The sequence below is a fragment of the Sinohyriopsis cumingii genome, chromosome 6, assembly GCF_028554795.1.
Source record: "Sinohyriopsis cumingii isolate HCF-2022 chromosome 6, ASM2855479v2, whole genome shotgun sequence".
In the NCBI taxonomy this organism is placed as follows: Eukaryota; Metazoa; Mollusca; class Bivalvia; order Unionida; family Unionidae; genus Sinohyriopsis; species Sinohyriopsis cumingii.
The window spans coordinates 128,124,533-128,147,911 of NC_142966.1; the positions used below are offsets into that span (position 1 = coordinate 128,124,533).

Sequence of the window (23,379 nt, forward strand, 5' to 3'; positions counted from 1 at the left end):
ATGTTAAACCATTGTATGATCAAAAATGGATGTTGCTTCTAAAAATATAAAAAAGATCTTGAAGTTTTTCAAAAATCATTTGCGAACATTTTACCAAAATTAGACGGAAGTCATTCTGGCATGAAAGGCTTTCAAATTGTTAGCAAAATTTCCAGTTTGCCATCCTGTGTGTCTGATGTTACTAAAAATGTGTTGTGCCCTGGATGACTGAATGGTCTAGGGCGCATACCTTTACAGGTTTTTGACATCTCAATGAAGGTTTGAGTTTCATCCTTGACCAATGTGTGTATGTGAGAAAGCTTGCCAATAGCTTCCCATGGGTCAGCGGTTTTTCCCGTTGTTTTCCTGGATTCTTTCTCCACTAAATATACTGGCCACCATGTATTGCCTATATTGTGCTGAGAAACGGCATTAATCTCCATAACAACAACAACATTATCATGTGCTGAAAAATGTAATATCCATGGCAACAGCAACAACTGAAAATGATAAAACCTTTAAATAGCTTCCTCTTAACAAGTGCTAATATAAATTTGTCCAACTTGATAGAAGGTATCATGGTGTAAGTGCTTCCAGATTTATACAAATGATGCCATTCTGTCATCAGCTATGGCTTCCATTACTAAAAAAAGAAAATTGTTATTCCCAGAAATGGCTCAACAGGAAACCAAATTTGACAGAAAGCATCCTGACTTGAAGGGCTTTCAGGTTGATTCATGTACCTTATATGCTTACTTCTAACATAAGTCCAACAGCAAACTGCATAGACCCAGATCTGCCATATCACAATTTGCTGGCAGATCTGGGTCAGTGCAATTTGCTAGGAGTAATCAGTAGAACAAACAACATAGGCCCTGATCTGCTGGTGCATTATGCTGTAGCAGATCAGGATCTTTGTTGTTTGTAGTTTGACTGAACTTGTGAGTATATATAATATTGTCAATCCACAATCAAGTATTGCCATCATAACTAAAAAGAGACAAACCCATAAATAACTTCACAAAGCTTCACAGCAGAATTTTACCAAATTTGGCAGATTCATCACAACAAGGTGGTATTTCAGATTTTTTAATAAATAATTCTGAATTGCCATCACATATGGCCACTGTTACTTAAATAGTAAAACATTTAAACATTATTTTTAGCTCTTTTCTTAGCTTATGGGACGCACTGTTGTGCATCCATCTGTTTGTTAGCAGAAACTTGTTATTGCTGTTCCTCCTAAACTACGTTGAGGATGGCCATGAAACTTTGCACACACACACACACTGAAAATGGTGCTGCTCAAACATTCTATAAAATATTGTTTGCACTACTCTGCCTGAATGGAGGGTCATATTAACATGGGGTTTTCACTAAGTGATGTCTTATGACATATAGCTGGTCCAAAATGAAGATGGTGCTGCTCAGACATGCAGTATGGTTAACATCTTGAAAATCTTATCACTACTGCTTCTAAACAGATAGTCATATGAACAGAAAGTTTTCACCAGAAGACTAGTTGTGATATCAGAAAACTAATTAGGATATCTTGTTAATCCTTATTGAAAATGAAGCCAATCTGATCCCAAATATGGTTGCTGCAGTAAACATATTGCAAATGTTGTCACTAATTCTCCAGAAATGGATGGTGTTATCAGCATGAGGTTTTCACCAAGCAGAAATGACTGCCACAGTGGATAATGGTCTTATCTTGAATTTTTGGAAATTCTTTTGTCCAATAAAGCATTAGTTGAGGGACTCTTCTTTAAGGAAGTTTTTCTCTAAAGTTACTTAAATCCCTCTGTAAAGGGATTTAAATAGCTTGAAAGAAAAACTATCAGTATATGGGTGTACCTCAGGGCAGCATATTGTCAGTCACCCTTTTCAGCATCATTTAACAAGATAGTGATATGCTTTAAGACAGAACTGACTGCTGTTTATGTCAGCAGTTATCTGATATGCTGTAGATAGAAGCATATGGATAATGTTTGTTGAATGTCTACTACACAAATGCCTAAACAATTTTTCAAAATTGTTTAGAAGAAAACTTTAGAAGAAGTCTTCATCTCATTCAACAGTTCATTAATAAAATAAAAATTTGACTAAGGTTTGATTGTATATTGAACAGCTTGTAAATCTTTCATACAGATGCTTAATCAAGTACACATTCAAGGATTTTTACTCAGTTCAGGAGCTTTTTGAACTTCATCCTCCATAATGCTGAGGCAAATTAACTAGCAAAAGGTGAAGAAAACTGAATGCTTGGTTAATTTTCAAACTATCCTTTAATCCGTCTCGTTATAAGCTACTTGTGCAACATGCCATGGCACCACCTTGAACAAGAATGAAGCCTCCTTTTTCACCCTAGAAATTGCACAGATCCTTGAACTGCAAAGAAGCCAATAAGTGGGCAAATTTTTGTTGCACTGAAAATCTTGCAGAACCTTAACATTGACAATCAGTTAATGTTGTAACTTTTACAGAGATACGATTTGCTTATCAAATATGGACCACTCCGGTTGCCTAGTGGCCTAGTGGTTAGAGCATCCACCTTGGATTCGGGAGATTGTGGGTTCAAGCCACGTCCAAGTCATACCAAACACTTATAAAAATGGTACTAACAGCTGCCTCACTATGCGCTCAGCATTAAGAGGATAGTGTTGGGACTGTTTGGTCTGGTGTCAGGATAATGTGATCGGTGGAACATCATGCTAAATGTCTGCAGCATAATGCCCCAGTGCTAGACAACATTATAAACTACCACACTGCAGACATTGTAGCTATATGACTGAAAAATTGTTAAAGCTACATTGAAAATCCAAATCACATACACACACAAAGATAAAATATGGAATGAGTATTCCGTATTGTTGGCTGCTTAGTTGAGCTGTTTCAATATCATTTATGTATTGCTGAATTGCATAGTAAAGATGCAAATTTCTGTTGATCTATGAAGAACACATTAATTTGGGCCAGAGAACAATTAATTAGATTTATGGGGACGTGCTTGTTAAATCGCTATACTGCAACAACTTCTAATGTCTGTGTCAGGAGAGGAAGTGATTCTTAATTAAGCCTTTGTTTACTTAACCGATTAGACGACTTGAAAAGGGAAGGGTACCTTCGATTTTATATCGAAACTTGTCAGATTTAAAATTTTCCAGATCTGTTGTTTGGAATTCTACAAGTCATGCTGACCGCAATTTTGGCACCCGGTTATAAAAGGGTGGTAAATATATTTGATCCCAGTTGGTTACACTAAATAAAGGGTTTGTTTCCCACACAAATTTCTGGTTTTTAAATTGCCCCCATAGAAAAATTTAATCAGTCTGCAATTTTCCTGCAAGAGTGAAAATATAAGGGACTCCGAGACTGAATTTGGAAGAAATTCTCTCGTAAAACATTGGTCAAGGGACTGGATGTCTGGAAAGTCAACAGACACAATTTTGACGGTAGAAGCGAACAAAGCTTGAAAGCACAAGGGGAAATAGCTCCACAGATGTATCCATGGAAGTATCCATGTACCTATCATCCAAGTATCTACGTACTTACGTATGCATCTTCCCACACAAAGTTTGAGGGCCGAAAAGATGGGGAGACAGTAGGGAGGTCAGAAAAGGACAAAGTGAAAGGACCCAGAGGAACCACAGTAGTGAAGTTGGAGTGGACCGGAATAAGCAGGTTATAAAATTGTACAAGGCAATGACTTCCGATCGTTCACTCGATTATATGATGAACTAATTCTGTCATTTAAAACAAATTAGCTATTTATATAAATATATTTGTGTTTGAAATTTGGTGAAAGATTTATTTAAAAAGAAGTGTATCTTCCTAATGTAATGCTATATCCCAGTTGTTTATGTTATTGATTAAATTTTTGTTTTTTTCATGTACGGAGGGCTCGTGTCATTCTGTTCTATGTATCTGCTCAGATCTCTATTTATTCCATGTATAAGTTTCACACTTTATTTTAATATTTACTCGATCCGGGTAATAACACAGAGGGCGATCACCCTCTGGATAACGATAGCCAAATAAAGTGGACACCTTGTAAGAAGGTACATCCTCATAATGCCATACCACTGTTAGTAACCGCTACACACAATGATGCCAAGAAAATTCTGTATCATGATACAGACTCGAATTATTGATTTAGAATTATACGATGAAGCATAAACTAAATGGTAGGAAAGATCCAAAAGTAAACATTTTCTTGTCTAGTTAAATGAAGTAAATATCAATGCCCCTAACAGTAAATGAATCTTGTCATGGATAACCATTTGGGAGTTATTTTGACTGGATTTTTATTGTGCAATCCCTTTGCAGGTTCTGAAGGAGCTGTTATGGATAATTTCTGTGTACATTTGACATAGTTAACGTTTGAACTAATTTCCACATTGGTATGAAAGTGAACTTCTCAAAGATGAAAGTTGTTGGATGATACATTTTTCTCAGAACTTCTTTCAATTTCATTGCTTTGCTTTTCTAGCAGTTTAATTCCAGAGTGAAGCAGCACTTTTGTAAATATAATGTACTGCTGGCATTTTGAACCCATTGATGATGTGACCAGTTTTAGTTTGTGTTCAAACCGTAAGCTGTACATGTTGATATTTTATTAAAAGTGCTTCTTTCATTTGAAGCCTTAGTTGCTAAGCAAGTAAGAACAACAAATAACATTAATGCTTGTTGTGTTTCACTTCCAGATGCTAAATGGTGTTTTTATTTTGTCTTCAGTGGGCCATAACAAAATCTGATAAATGTAATATATATCTACCTAAAACTACTCCAAAAGAGCAAGATACATTAAGGGTCTCAGACATAGGCACCTACCAAGACATAGGCACCTACCACAAAAATATACATTAAGGGTCTTAGACATAGGTACCCACCAAATTCATTGTCATGCACAGAGTGCATTTATGATAATAAGCATGTTTTAAAATTATTGTAAGGTATCTGATCAGTGAACTTTATTAAAGAAAGTCACTGATAAGGGCAATGTATTTGATACAGGAGGTTCTTATTTTGCAGACATGTCCTAACTGGGATATTTTTCATTTTATTTATGTATGTGATAATATTGGGATTTATATTGTATCAGGGGTTATTGTGACATGCACCATGATACAAATGGCTGGTAAATTAGCACTAATGGTAATGAAAGGACAGACAAAAGACTCAGTCGATCAAAATCGTTCATACCTTAAGTTGAGGTCTTTGAATAAACTGAGGGAAGATGGTTTTTTAATTGTGATTGTTGAACTTCACTTGTCAGTTGTTCAAATTAGTGTTGATTTCTTGTACACCATTTGCCCCTTGAGAAGCTTTGAACTGTGTTGATGCCATTGATACAGTCAACCTGCTAATGGATTAATGAATGATAACGCTTATTCAAGGTATGATTTCAATCAGTGCCTTGAGATACAGCCATGAACACCCAGAAACCAATATACTTTGTCAAAACTCTGACATTTGGCCATTAGCTAAAGAAATGTAACACAGATTCATTGGTTATGAGGCAATTTAATCAAAGCCACTGATTGGTTGATTGCATGCCATAAATGCATAATTGGGGAATGGACTGTTACCAATAGATTACCTTGAGTCCTGAGGCAATTTTTTCTGGTAGAGAATCAGGCCATGTATTTCTCCAAAAACATTTGTCAGGTTCATATTTTTTACACCAGATTTATATTTTTTTGTGAAATGTGAAATTGGCTATTGACAGGCTAGTCCATATTAAAGTACATTTAATAATGGGGATGTTTCCAGGGTGATTATGATTGAGACCTGGGCTTTGGGGAGAATTTAAATCATATGCAAAATCAAATTTTAAGGATGCAGTTGCTGGAACAGAGAATTCCAAATAATTTTGAAATAATTTAAGTAAGACTAAGGATCATTTTTGGCACTGAAGACCCCAGAAAAGACCCCTTGTTATCTGTACCCATCGGTTATGAATCGACAACCCCTTAAAGTATTCCCTGTTATCTGTACCAGTCCAATCTGAATGGAGGACCTTAAAAATATCTGTACCAGTCCAATACAAATGGGGGGACCTTGAAAGATTCCTCATTATCTTTACCAGTCTGTTATGAATGGAGAACCTTTAAAAGATTCCTTGTTTATATATACCAGCCCAGTATGAACTAGCTTTGAATGCAGAATGATATTTTGGTAGTTATGTTCCATGTTATAGCAGACAGTGGTCAGACACCTTGTAGATGATAATTCAGACAAAAGAAGGAAACTACTATATCACTCCTGCAGGCAATGATACAAACAAATTGGTTTGTTTAACAAGACCTATGTCGGTAGTGATAATGTTATGTCAGCTTTATCAGCAACTCACAGTCTGACTTTTGAGCTACAGCAGGCATCCAGAGGTCACCATATGACCCCTGTGTTACATCACAATGAACCAGTTAGCACTTTTTTGGATAGATAATCAAATACATTAACTGATAAGAAGTACAGTATGTCTGTGTATTGCATGATTTCTGGCTTGTTAATGCTTCATCAGGCTTTTTAATCTAGACCCAAAGGATAATGAGTGAAAAGCTGAATTTATCACAAACACACACACACACACACACACACACACACAGAGACAGACAGACATACATACATACATACATACATACATACATACATACATACATACATACACACAGACAGACATACATACATACATACATACATACATACATACATACATACACACACACACACACACACACACACACACACACACACACACACACCAGTAACCCTAACCATCATGTAAAAGGGCTTGATTGATTGATTGAGATTGTTAGGTATTGATTTGTATTTAAATTGATTCTCCTAGTTCTCATAGACAATCTTTATAAGTGTGGCTGTTGTCGTCAAATTAAAACTTTTTAAAAGTGCATTGAATTCAAGTGCAATTATTTCAAACAATAACACTTGGCTGTTCTTGGAATCAGTAACTATCACTATAAATCAGTGTAATAGATAGGTCAATTTGACTTGCGCACAGTAAAGTACTTGACAGTAAATCAGGATTTTGACAATAATGGATTGCCTCTGTGACGAATCTTATGAAGTAAGTGCATGTAAGTAGTAATGCCTTTTTTTTAAAAAATGTTCACAGTATTAAACACCATATGGGTACAAATTCTTCTGTTCCAATTAAAGTGGTCCCTTACAACATAATGATATCCCTTATATAGCTCTGGAGTGCTCATGGAACCTGATGAATTTCGTTTTATTGTTACTACTAAAGTCACTTTATTTTACTTCTTGCCTGATGAGAACAAATTGTTTGTGATATAACATTATTTAATCACATGCAGATATTTTGTTTCAGTTTACTATAAGAACATGTACAGCTTAGCTGGAACATCCTTCAGTTATGATTTGAATCACTTTAATGGCTCTGTCTGGGAGTCTTACTTTTCTTTTTTATTTGATGAAACTCATTTTGTAGGTTTCTATGATCAAGATCTGTTCTGGGTTTTGACAGTGAGCATAATATATAGATAATAGTGAGGCGGTCTTGTATCTGAAACACTTTGTTTTTAATTTATTGCCCCATGAAGATTCTTTCATTTTTGCCTCAGATGGAGGGAGGAAGTGCATTTTTGGGGGTTACTTCTGAATGGATCTAAACATATTAGAGTGATTTTCATTGAACTGGATCTTTAGGTGTATACAAGTTGTTTTTATTGGCTATTTCAGCAGTGCATGTGTAGATGGGTGAAAATTGGACTTAACGTTTTTTTTTTTTTATCCGACTCACAAATATTGTATTTTGGCCCCATTTTACTCCAAATCTTAAACTTATCCTACTTTTTGGAAAAGTTCATCTGTCTGTGTGCAGTTCAAACCTGTTTGATTTAGATCTAAGGCCAAAAAGTCTAAAATCTGGAGACAAACTTGAGTTCTGAAACTGGTTAATTTTCAAGCTGAAAAAAATTATGTCTCAGAAATTATGTTTTCCCGCTGTGATTTTTAAAGCAGGTAGAAAGCCAGTATTATTTGATATCATTGTACTTTTGTCCCCATTTCTTTAATACCACTGCTTTGCTGTATTATATATGATTTTGACATTAAAAAGCGTATAATTAGGGTATTGCTCTATGATGTGTAAATGTGGCCTGTGAGTACTGAGGTTACTACTTCAGCATGTATGTATATATATGATCTGATTTTGATAAACCCATTAAACAATGTTAATATTAAGATGTTGGAAAGTTTTCTTATAAGAAAGATCACTGAATGTTTATGTGCTAATGTTGTGTCTTGATAAATAATTATTATCTTAGATAGGCACTATAAAAAAAAGAACTGTATATGTTATTGAGATGATCTTGATCTAGTAGACTGAGATTGTTACCTGTCAAGGTCCAGAGGTTATATTTCTCAAACAGGTTTGATAAAACTTGGGAAATAGGTTCATATCATCAAGATCTCTGATGAATTTGATTATGAGCAAGGGACTATGCATACAAATTTTGCTTATATCTTTGGAAATACTTTTTATCAGACTGTAGTAAAATAAGTACAGTTGACGTGATCTAAAGGTTTGGGATATAATTTACATAGGATTTGGTTCTTACAACATTTCATACATTGTAAATCTGTATTGCTGCTTCAGGGTGTTGCTGGGAAAGGCACTTAACTCCAGTTTTCTTGGCATGATAGAGCCAATAATGTACCATTAAACCAACAAAACTAAAAGCAAACTATTTAGTGAAATGATCAGCTGTGAAGTTGTACAGTCAGGTGAGCAATATCAGGTCTTCTTAGGCTTTATGTTTCATGTCCAGATGTTCACATGTGTTGTATTACATTTTTAGTTTATCTTTTTGCCCATTAAAAAAATCCGTTTAGATTATTAAATCAATTACTTTAATTGAAAGTCTGTTTCTACACACACACCCCAATAATCCTGATTATTTGTGGTAAGTAGAAATATGGGTAATATACAGCTGGATTAATTGCTGGTCATGACTAGTGCTCAAATCGTATCTCCAGCCATGATGATAAAATTTAATTATGTTTGTAAAAGACACTTAAACGTTAAGATCATTCATAATGTTGTGTAGGACAGTTTGCCAAGCCCTTCAAACCTCTCTAGGATGTCTTATTCTCACTGAGTGACCCTTGCTTCATGTTTATCACATACTGCACATTGAAATCCAGAGAAAAATGGTCAGGAAAGCTATAAATATTCATATCATGTACATATATGGGTAGTAGGTACTGTTAATCCATTGAGGACTGGTGTATGCGTTATTGAATAATCTATTACATTATGTAGACATTCCTGGCATGTGGTGATAAGAAAGTATTGAGTGGGATTTTTATGTTCTTTTAAGATTGATCAAGTTTAATTTGATTTCAGATCACATATTAAATGTCACACAGGCGAGTTCATTGATTAAAGCACAATATTCTCATGTCTGGGTGACAAGGCTGGAAGGTGTCCTATATCTCTGACATGTTTTCACTATTCATCACCGGTCATCTGGGACTATTTGTTTATTAAAAATTGTTTGAGAAATTCAGACAATGCAAATTTTGGTTGTAGCATTCTTAACTAATCCTTGTTTTTAGATCTTATAATCAGTGTCTGTTTTTGAATGCAGCTGATGTTATTAAAACTAGAAGAAAAATGGAATAGAACAACTCAAAACCAAAATAGACATTTCATATGCCACATCTTGGCATGTATGCTTTGAAATGAATATAAATGGTGTTGAAATTATTGGCTGACAATGGACATTGGTCAGTGAAAAATAAGAACAAGATGGTTCAGCCATGATTTTTTTTTAAAAGTTGAGTGATTTCTTAATTATGGAGTTCACTTCGATTCTGTTGATGGAAGCCTTTGTGAACATCTGCATTCTGAATGATGTACTGTTTTATATTTCTGATCCCATCCCCCTCCTGTCTATGCCTTACCCCTTTCAATGGCTTGCATTCAAGATCCAACTCATCAACTTTTCTTTGTTAAAACATAATATAAAGTACCATAACCTGTGTCCATTGGAGTAGATTGAGCTCAGGTTCAAAGGACACAGTCGAGGGGTTGGTGGATGGATGGTTTGGTTTGCTTTTGTTTGTTTTTTTGCACTTCACCATAAGTAGGTTATTATTTAATACCAAGGCAGTTGGAGCCAAGTGCCTTGCCTGAAGACACCCCATGGTAGCCAGTCTGTTCTGATCTGATGGTAGAATTTTACACACCCTTTTGGGTCATGAATCTGGCATCACCATGTTATTTTAATGATGGGCTAAATCACTGATCCTTGGATGGATGGACTTAACCAGCTACAATATACTTGCAAATCTGGGGACAAAGAAAGGGTAGAAGATCTAAATGGGTTGTATTACTACAGGTGTTGCAATTAAGTTATTTGTTTTGCATTTTATGCCAGATGTTATTTTAGAGTTATCTATTGTTGACACCATTGTGTCATAGGTTAATACTATATTAGTTTTTTTATAATCTTTTTGGATAAAATGGTATTAAGTTTTCTATAACCTCTGGAAATTGTATTTTCACTTTTTGTTTATTATTCTTAGATACTAATGTGGAAAGGCAGCTTTTGAAATTCAGTGCTCAGTTTCAATAGCATTAGCCTTACTCTAATTGTATCATTGTTACTTCTGTTAATCCTATTAGTACAGTATACCTAAAGATCACTCACATTTTATGTACAGACTGTATCCCTTTAATCACTAAACAATGCATGCCAAAGATTCTTCCAGAGTTTTGCCTTGGTCTTTTAGTATTCTTGTTTTCTTGAAGCATAAAATTAGGAAATTAAGAAAAAAGCTGGATTTGCAGAAATATTTTTTATTCTGCAAACTAGCCAGACCATCAGCTTGATACTGTTGGTAATTCATTCAGACTTTGTTTTGCAGATACCCAATATGGTGTCAAATTGTCCCAGTTGAATAATGCCAGATATTATGATTTATATTGATAAATGGAGACAGAGAATAGTAGTATAGCTGAATGAATGAAATGATTCAGAACTGATGAAAAACATTGGATCATATCAACCACTGATGATTGCATATATATATATATATATATATATATATATATATATATATATATATATATATATACACACACACACACACACACACTTCATTAACAGCTTACAAAGTTTGAATACTAGAATGACTTGCTTAAACAGGTTGTAAAGCTTTTCCATGCCTTTGACATAAATAAATAAATAAAAAAATAATTAAAAAAATAGATGTAGAAAAATGTTCTGTTATGAATTATTAATTTTAAACTAAATTTATACCCTACATTGTCTTGTTTAAAAAATTAAGGGATTTAAAATTTTGCATTCAATAATCATGAACAAGGAAATGAAAGTTTTAACATCAAGAATATAAATGTCAAATTATACAGAAAGGGTTATATGTAAAAATTACGCCAACCTTGTTCTTTTGTTTTTTTCACTCCATCAGAAGCATTATGGCACTTTGCAGGAATTTTATGATCTTCAATCTGTCCACCCTAATCTCTACATCCAGTTAAAGCACCTCATTTGTGAAATGTGTCACTAATCCTGTGAAGATAAACTAGAAATTGGATCAAGCTACAGACATTAAAGACCCTTAATTGCATTGGATCAAGCTACAGACATTAAAGACCCTTAATTGCTGGGGGCTATTTTCACCCTCTGCCTCACACTTTCTTTCATTGTTGGCACAAGCCAAGCTGGACTTCAAGCTCATTGTTATTGTTTACCTGGGAAGGACCATTAAGGGTTTATAATAGCTCCCAATAATAGGTTATTACTGCTCCTGCTTTTTTCTCATCACAAGCAGTGTGCATTCCACAGTAGCTATACTGTTATCATTGCATTTTGGGTACAAATGAAACAATTAGATTAAAAAATGATTTATTAATACAGTTTTCTTTCGGCATTTAAGACAAAGGTGTATTTTGTTAGCTTAGGAGGTAAAAGTGTCATACTGACATCAAATCATTTTGACAGAAAATAATTATATTTGTGGGTCATTGTGCCATATTATCCTTCTCATTGTATTTAACTTACCAGCAAAATTATTCATTTGTTGCATTTATTTTATTAGTAAAATATTATGAATAGCAGGAATACTTTGCAGTTTTCCTCCTTAATTGTTTTGCTCGTTACTGGATACAGACTGGTGTTCTGTATTATTATTAAATGAAAGAATGTTGTCTTCAAGTCAAAACAAATAATGCTCATAACTATTTTCCGAAAACTATTTCAGTAATTTAAAGAGTGCATCCTCTGGTACCCAGAAATTATGTAATATTATTAAATGAAAGAATAAAAAAATGAATGCTTATAAATATTTTGTCAAAACTATTTCAGTAATTTAAAGAGTGCATCCACTTGTACCTGTAATGTTACAGATTTGCTTGAGACTTTAAAGTGCAGAATTTGCTAAATAATCCATAAATTAAATTTTAATATGAATGCAGGTTTAAATGATCCCAGCACTCCATGAGAATTGGATATGCTCCACAGGATCATCACTGTGGTTAGTGCTTTTAGCTACCTATATATAAAGTATGCTTCAAGAAGCAGTTATGTATTCACAGCATTGTATACATCCATATTTAGATTATACATTTTCACTGCAGTGTGCTAAGTTTTTTTGTGTGCAGAATTTGTTCTAAGTATCATAGATTTTTTTAAATTTAAAATTATATATTATGTGGAGTTAGCAATGGGTTTTTAATTCTATAATAGATGTATTTGTTTGTTGATACCCAGGAATTCATGTCAATTTGATCTACTTAATTTGCAAAAAACAGTTTGTTTTTCCTGTTGATTTTCACAGTAAAAAAGGAAATATTCTTTGATATTAAATAAAGCATACACTTTTTCATTATCACAAATTTGTCCACTTCCATTGAGTAGTCAGTCCAAGTGTAAAAAATGTTGAAATACTGTGTTGACAGCAAGTCTCACAAACTTTCATTCCTCATGTGAATAAACAAATCCCATTCCAAGATAAATCCTTTACTGCAAATAATACCACTTGGCAGTCACATGAACATTAGGACAGATGTATGATCCATCCAGTGTACATAGATTTCTTCATCCTTTTGTTCCAGCACCATGCTGAAGGCTAGAGCTTTTGTAGCAGCACGTGCCTGCACGACAGGGAGCCATTCTAACTAATTTATTTATTCATTTCTTTGAGCTCTCAGATTCTTGGGTGGGCAGAGAACCTACATTTTGCAGTTGGATACTAGTTACAGTTTGTAATTAAAAAGGTACAGCAAGTTTTTGCCAAAATGGGCATTGCCATCTTGGTTGTAATTATAAGAAACTTGAAGACCAGACGTGTTTGTAAAAGCGGCATTTTAGTAGTCATGATTTTGTGCAATGCATAGCTATTAACTCTTTATTCAGGTTCTGAAATCGGCTGGATACTTCCAAATTAAGTGTGCCGTCTTGAAAATTATGTCCAGAGGCCAGAAACTGGTTGACTGACGCACTGCCACTTGAATTGTGAAAACATTTTCTTCCTAATAAAACATTTTGTGATCCTTGTTAAGGCATCATTGTCAGGTCTTTGTACTCACTAACAGTATGACCTGATGCTTCTCATTCCTTTTCCCATTAAAATTGTTCAAAAAGCCACAAGTTGTTGGATCTAAAGGACTTTTTCAATTAATTGTGAGTGTTAGGGAGAGAATCTCATCTGTTCCCTTTAAAGTCATTAACAAGGCATGGCCAGCGGTAGGTTTTGATAGAGGTGTCATGGGTTACAACCTCCAAATATTGCAAATCTTTCTTCTTTCTTGGTCATGTATTGGAACAGACTAGGATTTTTTTTTTTAAAAGTATATTTACTTGATAATTTTATACATATTTTTTCAAAAAAAAGAGTAGTTGTGGGCTTTAATCATCTGATAGTACATTAATTGGATGCAGTTAAAAGTTTGCCTAAGTTTCTAAAATGAGGATGGATTTATTGTCGGGTTATATTAATCAAAGGAAATTTGCAGGATTTGAATCAGTGTATATTTGGGATATATTCCTAGGTTCTCTGTGATGAATGTAAATGCTATTAATGGAATGTCGATCATTTGAGTAGCCTAACTACACCACTCCCTTGATAACTTCCACCCTGATAATTTGCGAACCCGCTTATAACGCAGGGTCAGGCGTGGATCAGTTTTTAAAACCAGAAAATACCCCAAAAATTGATTCCTATTTGTTGAACTGGAAGAAAATTGCAATCAAAATTGGAAATGGAAACTTTGATGTATCTTTCGTTTTATCATTGAAAACAGTAGATAGGACCTGGAAATTTTAATCAACACTATGAAATATCAAATTTCAAAATAGGTCATACAATGTTTTACATTTTCTTTCCAAATAACATTCCTAGTACACAGCAATTAACAATATGTAAGGAAATTTCGATCAATGAAAATGTCACTTACACCGAGTGGAGTCAGTACGTTAATAAATATATACAAATTAAATAATTTTTGTATCAATTGAAATTTATGTTCTAGTTCTATCTTCTAGTTCCTTTTAAGTGTAATTGTTATAAATGCAATGTGTCCCCTTGTAATTAAACGTAAAATATGTCAATCTATCATAACAGCCATGTCCACAAGCGTTTCTCTGATAACCCTTTTAAGTGCCGACCTTGTTTTGATAACTGACTTTAGGAAGTATTTGTTGTATTGTTGTACTGAATTAAAAGATGGCTTCCTTTGTATTATCACGTTAATTATGTCTTTTGAATCAAATAAAGGAGGTGGAATAAAAGAAAAGTTAAAAGGCACTAAAATCGTACAAACTTAAAATCTAGCGGCCCTGGTCGTATGTCGGGTGAACTCAATTCATTTGATCAATCTAACACGTATAAATGTCATTGTGTATATAACATAAACTACCTTAAATTAACAGACTCTTTCATAACTGATCAAAGGTAACAAGGCAGCCAAGCGAAATGAATACTTCGTAAAATAAAGAGCTTGATTTCACAGACATGGACCATTGTGGGCAAGCGAGTTTCAGAGAATTCTTGAACTGGCACTTAGAGATATCCTCAAAGAGGATAAGAAGTTTCATTATTAATTCCGGTGAAATCACAACATCAGTGTTGTACTAACTGAGCAATACAAAAGTTGAGTTTCAACATAGACGATTGTCTCACGACATAAATGTTGCGTGTTTTTGAAAAGAGGAATCTTGTTTGGTAGTGTATCAACAGTTAGTCTAGTTCCCAGCTCTGTGACCTCCCGATTTGGCAGTATAATATTAAACACCACTGTAGGAACCAGACTCATCAAGAAAACAAAAAGTAATGATGTAATACAGATTTTTTACGTACATGTGATGGTTGTTGAAATCAGTTGAAACAATCTTTCATATGCTTGACATTTTGAAAATAAATATTATTTAAACAGAATAATGAACAACTTCATTAGAAAAGCTTGTTATTAAAAATTATTATCGACATGATTGCTGAATGAGGATTCAGTCAATAAACAGCCCAGTTCCCTATCACCACTCCACCCTACAGTTTTCTTGATATCAGATCGATTTTTTTCCCATTGTTTGAGGTCTCTCGGTAACTTGTGCCTTGCTTATAGTGCGTCTATGTTTGTGGACACTGATGTGTGTGAGTTGTCGAGGGAGAGGTATATATATATATGTGTGTGTATATGTGTGTGTGTGTGTGTGTATACTTACATCATATCATTAAGATCACAAATGAGTTTGATAATGAGCAAGATTCATGCATAATGAAGTGATCATGCATCTGATTGGCAGTGCTTGTTACCAGTCTGGAAACAATATTTCTGATTTTAATCATATTTGAAATATGGGTTTATATCATCCATACCTTGGATGGGTTCTACAGTGAGTGGTATCCACACACATTAATTAAGTAATCTTCCGTCTATTTAGCTGACCTTGCTACACTGTGGAGGTTGAAAAAGCAGTGAGCATATTAAAACAAGGAAAGTACCTATCGGGCTATTGGGAATCACAGGTTTTATTGTTGTGAAGAGGATTCTCTTCCTTGTGAAACATTTAGGAACTCAGTTAAAGTAATTTTTAAATACACCATACATGATTTTGAAAAATATAAGTAATATAAATTAGCAGCATGATGCTTGTGTTTATTTAAATCTGAGAAAATGTATAATTAAAATTGAAACATGAAACATAAGAAGAAAAACGAAGCAAACTAATATTTTATACATAATTTTGGGAATGAATTTGCTATGTTGAACTTTAAAACCATGTAAGTATTGTTTGTGGGTTTTATTGGGAGTATTAAAATTCATAATAATTGAGTCCACCTTAGTAAGTAAATTGAACCCCTGTATTAGAGATTTAGAATTTTTTTAGAACTAGCTTTGCCCTATCAAACTTTCTGTTTATAATTTATCTGTAAAGTTGCACAACAATAACTTCATAGGGAGCTGTGGTAGCTGAGTTTGATAGGACTTGTAATCCAGTGATCAGCAGGTTTGGCATCTGCCCAAACCAGCCCCTGTTAGATGCCTTCATGTATCATTGGAAAAGGCACTCAGCTCCCATTTCCTTGGTCTGATGTAGAAAATAATGTGTTAAAAGGGCAGTGGACAGAAAAAAAAGATCTGATTGCACATCAGTAGTGCACTAAAACTTTAACATCACTATGACCTTATTGTGTTACTGCAGTAGTACAGTGCCTAAAAATATTTCATGTTTTTATGTTATCACATCTATATTCATTATTTTTTGGCATTTCATATCACAGATGGTGTTAGTTACACATTATTTTAGATTTATATTTGTTATTTTTGGCCTTTAATAAAAATCTCTCTCCTAATAATTCAAAATACTTTTCCCATGAACCACTTCTAAATATAATTAATGTCATTAGTTTAAATATATAGATCCTCCAGTCATCTGGGCACTGACTATAAAATAAAAACGAATTTTTTATTTTATGAATATTGTTGCCAACTAAATTTTGTTTTGTTTGGTGGTAACAGTATTAAAACTCATTTTTATGTAAATGGTTACTATTTCTTCCTTTTTTTATAGCACCTACTGGACTTAGATGAAAAAGCATGATTCAGTAAGGGCTGCCTTTTTATGCTCTTTTCTGATCATGATTGGTTGAAAGTTTCAGCAAGTTACATTAGACAAATGCAAAGTATTTAATATAATTTTTAGAGAATGTAGATGAGAGTGTTATCATGTTGTTAAGTAATACTGGCAGAGGCTTTTCTTAAATGAATAAAATTATCTTGCATACATTGGTTCACTTTCAGAAAATGGACATGGATAAATGAAGTTTCAAAAAATCTTCTGATCAACCAATTTAATACACATATTTTATTTAGGTCTTTAGACAGTATGGCAACTGAGTATCCCACATTTTTTTCCATGTCACTTTCACTACATGTATAATAAGCAATCTTGCATCCATGTAAGTTTTTTCTGTTCATTCTTTTTGTAAAGCATGTATAAATTTAACATCAAAAGTCTTATTACTTGCAGAAGTTGATAAGAATTGGTTGAAGTGTGTGTTACAACTTATCAGCTTGATTTATTGATAATGCTGATGAAAATTTCCTTAAACTACAATATTTATCTTTGAATTTCATGTTTTTTTATTTTTTTAACAGAGCTTTTGTTCAGCAACATTTTGTATTAAAGAAAAACTTTGCAGTATTGATGTCATCTCGTTTATGTGCTCATATGTAGCAGTGGAAACATTATCTTGATGATTCTTGTTATATCTTACTGAAATTCTCCAATATATTCTGCAAAGCCATGTTTTACAAACTGAATGCAGTCATAGTTAGAAGTAAAAGATAAAAAGCAGAAGAACGGCATTAAACATGCAACAACTTGGATATTTTTGTCTTCAGTATACATTAATTAGCTTGAATTGGAATACAGTCCATTGAAATTGCAATGATGGACCATAAATAGGTCAAGTTCATCTGCAAACAACATTGACTATGCTATTACATAATGCAGTGGCCTATCAGGGTTTAGGTTGTTTGCAGTTTGACTCTACTTATTAGTGAGTATATGTAGCAGTTATAACAGAATCTGTTATTATGACACAGATTTGACTGTACCATTATAATTCCTTCATGCTAGTTTTGTGCTCTATCATTCAGAGAAGTATTACGGATAATTTTTGTCTTTTTCAGGGTTGATTTCGTACACAGAATACCTGTTTCTGCTGTGTGTTGTTACAAGTAAGTGCTTTTCATATGAAGTGCAAGAATTATGTTTTTTATATTTTAATTGCAACTCTTTTGTCCTGTGATATTGGAGCGGAGTATCACCATCTTTTACAGGTTTATACAGTTGATCATTGATTATCAGAACTTGTCAGTGGACATGAAGATGACTTATGTGATTGGGACTTTGCATAGTTGACTCATGAGTTTATATACATATAAATGTTTGGTGAGATTTGATACTATTTTGAACCAAAATTCAGATAATCCAGGGGCCCTGAGTGACCGAGTGGTCTAAAGCCCTCTCTGTTACGGATCATTGCCATATCAGCTCTGTCTGCGTGGGTTCAAGTCTCCGAATCGGCCAATGTGGGTATGTGAGAAAGCTTGCCAGTAGCTTCTCGTGGGTTGGTGGTTCTTTCCGGGGTTTTCCCAGGTTCTTCCTCCACCATTAATACTGGCCACCATGTATAGCCTATTGTGTGCTGAAAAATGGCGTTAAACCCTACAACAACAACAACAATCAGATAATCCATATTGTTGTCTGATCTACTTAAGCATGGTGAGACATAATGACCTTTACAGTGTCAGCAACAGTGTTCAAATTTTTGAAAGTCATCTACATGATTTGCTGTATTCAGTTGAAGCATTCAGTGCAATGTTTATAGCCAGATGCTGGAAGTTCCTGCCTTGCCTGTGAAATCAGAAAGCTTGTTGCACTGCTTTTGTATGTCAGGTTCATTCAGCATTTATATGCAGGTCTGATTCTAGCTTTCATGGAACACTCATTGTAATTTGGGCTGTGCAGTTTATTGAAACTTTCTTGGCAGTAATAAAACTGTAGAACTTGAGTTTGAGCTTGAGATTTGTGTGAACCAGTCATACATTACTTTACTGGTTGAAAAGTCACTCTTTTATTTTGCTGAGTGTAGAAACTCAAGCTAGGACTTGTACTCATAGTTTTCTAGTCTACAATCCAGGTTCTTTTCAAGGTATAGTCTGCCAGGACGTACCTTCAGATTCTGAAAATTGCCAGACCCTGTCATTGTTATGGTGTCTTTACATACTTGACAGGTTGAATTGGGATTCAAGGAGTGATGTAGGAGCTTTACTCTTCATCAGTATGTAAATCTGGATACAGATTAAAGGCCTGGAGATTTTCAAAACCAAATTGTCAGTTAAAACAGTGCTGGAATATTTATATGTTTACCAGTGAAAGCTTGTGTGAAATTAAAATCAATTTGGATTCCAGAGATACTTTTAATTTTGAAAATGGATGCAAAATTGTAAGCCTCTCAAGATACCAGTGGCATAAATTAATTTAACACATGCTTATATAATGGAATAACATACTTGTTTCAAGTGCTTTCAGCAGTTTAAGCAAATTTCATTGACTGGAAATGTTTGCAAACCCAGGAAAGAGATTTTATTACATGCTGCATATTATGTTATTTTGATTAAGATAAAGTTCAGAATAATTTCCAGTGATAAAATCTTTAGATCATCTATATAATTTGTCATGGGGTCTATCTGTTCTGTTCACTATATGTGCTTGCATATAAGTTGAGCTTAACTTCAAATTGCACAGACCCAGATCAGACATCGCATAATACACCAGTAGTTCTGGGTCTGTGCAATTTGATAGGAGTAATCAGTAGAACAAACAGCATATACCCTGATCAGCCAGCTCATTTTTGACATGACTTATAATGGAGTATAAATGATAATAGCCAGAATTGATATATCCTGTGGCTGCTCCATCTATCATAGGCATCCAGTAATAATAATCATTTCTGCCATAATTGTTCCATGTGAAGGCTAAAGTACATTATTTACACTTTTGTTCTTCAGTCTTTTGTTTGTGATTTATTAAAACATAAAACTTCTGAGTTTAGATTTTTGAGCTTCGGGTTGAATTTTTATGTTCATCGTTAACTTCCTTGCATTTGTTACTGTTGATTTTCTGTGAGTGGAAACTTAGTCATAAACTCATGATTTTCAAGCCTGGAAAGCTTATGCCATAGACCTACTTCTATTGTCCGTTGTCCATTAGTAGCTGTTTGTTATCATGACTAATTCTAAGTTACTTGGAGGAAAGTCATAAAACTTGTCAGTCAGTTTCTTCTTGAGATCCAGTTGGTCTAAAATTGAAATGGCACCACCTGAGTATCCAATATGGTTGCAGGTGTAGTCTTATGAAAAATCTCATTGCTGGATAGATGGTCCTATTGACATAGTATTTTCATTGAATGATTTATCACATCATTTAGATCAAAATGGTGCTGATCTGATGCCCAACATGGCAACCATGGTGACCAACTTAATAATCTCGATATAGTTACATTTATGGAATGGATGGTCGTATTGACATGGGGTTTGACTAAATGGCTGCCATGATGGCCAGCATAAAAGACTTATCTCTATTTCTGCTGCATGGCTGGTCAGTATCCTTCATCAATTTTTGGTAGCTAATACTAGAAAAATTGTTGATAACAAATGGTAAATATTGTTGAGTATGGAATACTTTGTGGCAGACTGAAATGGACAGTGAGACACTTTTTTTGTTAGTGGTGGACTTGTTCACAGTAAAGCTGGGCAACAAGCCAGTACCAGACCAAGGGCATAATGTTGTTGATGCCTTCAGATGGAGCTGGGGTTAACTGTATGCCTCTGCCTTCCCACCATTCATAATGATCCCACCAGGATCATCACAGAGTCCACAATAATCCCCCAGTTTTTGTTAATAGAGTCAGAACTTAAAAGTCATAGTGCCAGAGATCTTGTTCAGCAATGTCTGCACCTTGTTGGTCAGTGATCCTAGAGAATTATTGCTGAGGAGGAAACTACTTTTGCAACATCGATTCCTCATGTACCACACTCTTTAAATCCACAGTGCCTTCACACTTGACTCACATCAAACAATCTCTCCAGCAAGACCAGTTTTTGAGCAAGGTTACCAAACTATCACTCAGGCTAGAATGCAATCAGCCTCAAAAATTGATTGTACCAAGTGGATCATTTTCTGTAATTAGTGCAGTAGGTGATGTATCCTATAGATTTCTTCTTTCTTTATCAGATGGGGTGGGGTGGGGGTCTGGGATAGAGAACAGCCATCTTGATTCCACTGTTAGTTTGAACCCAGATCTTTAAAGGTAATCAGGATTCTTTGAGCTCCTGAAACCAATCTCACTTGTTAATGTCTATGTGGAACCTCTTGTGTTCCAGGGTCACTCTCTAAAACTTAGTATGAGTGAATCTTCCTTTGAGAATCTTGTACACGAAAGTTTTTTCCTTTGATAGTATCAGCAAGGAGAAAGAGTGAAATTTATGCTTTGTCAGTGGAAAAGTGTTGTTTTTGTTTCAGTGGGAACTATAGACCTGCCACTCATCCTGATTTACTCTGTCCTGAATTTGTGTCGAAATCCAAAAATCCTGATTTCCCGATTCCCCCCCCCCAATTCTGACAGTGGAGATGTCAATTCCTTTGTAAACTTTTTTGCAAATATATGGTTGCAAACACTGATCCTGATTTTTTCCCGCCAAATCATGATTTTTTTCCTCTGGCATCCTGATTTTAATTCCATTCAAGCTGGCAGGTCTGTAACTATGCTTCAGTGTCTCCTGGTTTCTGGCCAAGAAACATCCACTTTTAAAAGCTCCTGTTCTATTAAAATCACCTGGTTTCGGTTTGTATCTGTGTTAGGGATGATGAAGACAGACTCCTTTGCCCATTTAGAGATCAGATTCTGTCTAGCTAGATCATGTTGTAGCTTGCTTTTCCTAAGGTACTTTTGACATACTGGCAGCTGGCATCATAAGGTGCATTGTTCACACTCTTGAAATGCTCATCAGTCTCTCATTGGATCTATTTGAATCAATCCACTTTTCATGATGTCTTCAAAGCTGCATTCTGGCATTCTCACTCACTTACCTGTCATTTTCCCTTCATTTAGTGTCACATCAAAGTATTTATACTTTGGGTACAGTTGTATCAGCCTAACAAGGTATCATGGTATCCGCAAGATGTCATTCGGTCTTTTACCTTAAATGTAGAATTGTGAATTTTCACGTGACCTGCTGTCCTATATCTCCTGGGTCTTTTATTTAACCCCATTGCACACTCTGGGCAAGTTTAATGGACTAGAGAAAAAGATGCTCATACATTTTAGGTTTAGGAATGCATATCCATCCATTGTTGTTTAGGCGCTAGCAATGGCCAAAATTTCTAGACACTATGATGGCAGTTGATATCATCTTTACCAATCAAAATATTCAAGGTTTGTGGTAGTTTGCCATGTTGCAGTGTAAAGTCTTTGAATGCCGCTAGTGTAATGTATTTTTGACATTGTGACAGAAATCTAACTTATAATTGGACGTTGAATGACAAAAGGGACGAAATATTTTCAGGCTCACAATTTGTCATTTAATCAGTGTAGTCATTGGTATCAAAAGGTGCTGGGATCTGAGGATTTACCCTGGCATCTTTGCTGCTAATACGTGCCTGTATTCAGTAAATCAATAAATGTATTTTAAGTAATAAAAAAAATCCCTCCTGTTTTTGTGGAAAATCAATGTACTCATAAAATTAGTGAAACAGGCTGAAGTATTAGTTTGTAAAGAGAAGTAATTCAGAAAAAGTGGGAATATTGTAAATAGTGCTTGTAGACGATGAAAGATCTGGAATTCAACTTTTCGTAGTGCAGTTCATTTTAGGTGAATCAGATAACGCTCATGTTTTCATGAGTTACTTCCACACATGATGAAACATTGATTACGTTAATTTAAGTGTCTAAAGTAAAGATTTTACAGTACAACCCCTCTTGAAAGACCACCACTTATGGCAAAAATAATGGTGTCTCAAGACAGGTTGTGTCTAATGGTCGGGTTCTTGCATCCAAGTCTTTTTATGAATAGGTTTACCTGTTAGGTACACAACCTGCTGCAGGTAAAAACATAGCTAGGTGTATGAACAAATTTTCTTTAGCTGTTACATATTCTAAAACTAAATTGACCAAGTTCCAAAGTTCATCCACCGATTTTTATTAGGGTAACTGGTATTTGGCAACGAGCTACAAAGCCCATGGGCATAATCAGTGCTAGATTAAGGTTGGGATGTAGAGAAGACATGTCCCTGGCTCCCTGGTCATGGGATTCCCCTG

The 23,379-nt window shown here is 34.7% G+C and overlaps 1 protein-coding gene across 5 annotated transcripts in view; it reads left to right on the plus strand.

Annotated features, from left to right (window-relative positions):
* Window positions 1-23,379, plus strand: part of LOC149797926 (calcium uptake protein 3, mitochondrial-like) — a 236,337-nt gene that overhangs the window by 42,269 nt on the left and 170,689 nt on the right. For 4 of the 5 annotated variants that reach the window (XM_089962976.1, XM_089962977.1, XM_089962978.1 and 1 more), the window contains exon 4: window positions 18,188-18,235. In XM_089962976.1, coding sequence (XP_089819102.1) covers window positions 18,188-18,235 — 48 coding nt within the window. Of the gene's footprint in view, window positions 1-6,984; window positions 7,080-18,187; window positions 18,236-23,379 lie in introns of those variants that run through there. The other variant, XM_089962980.1, reaches the window with a different exon arrangement.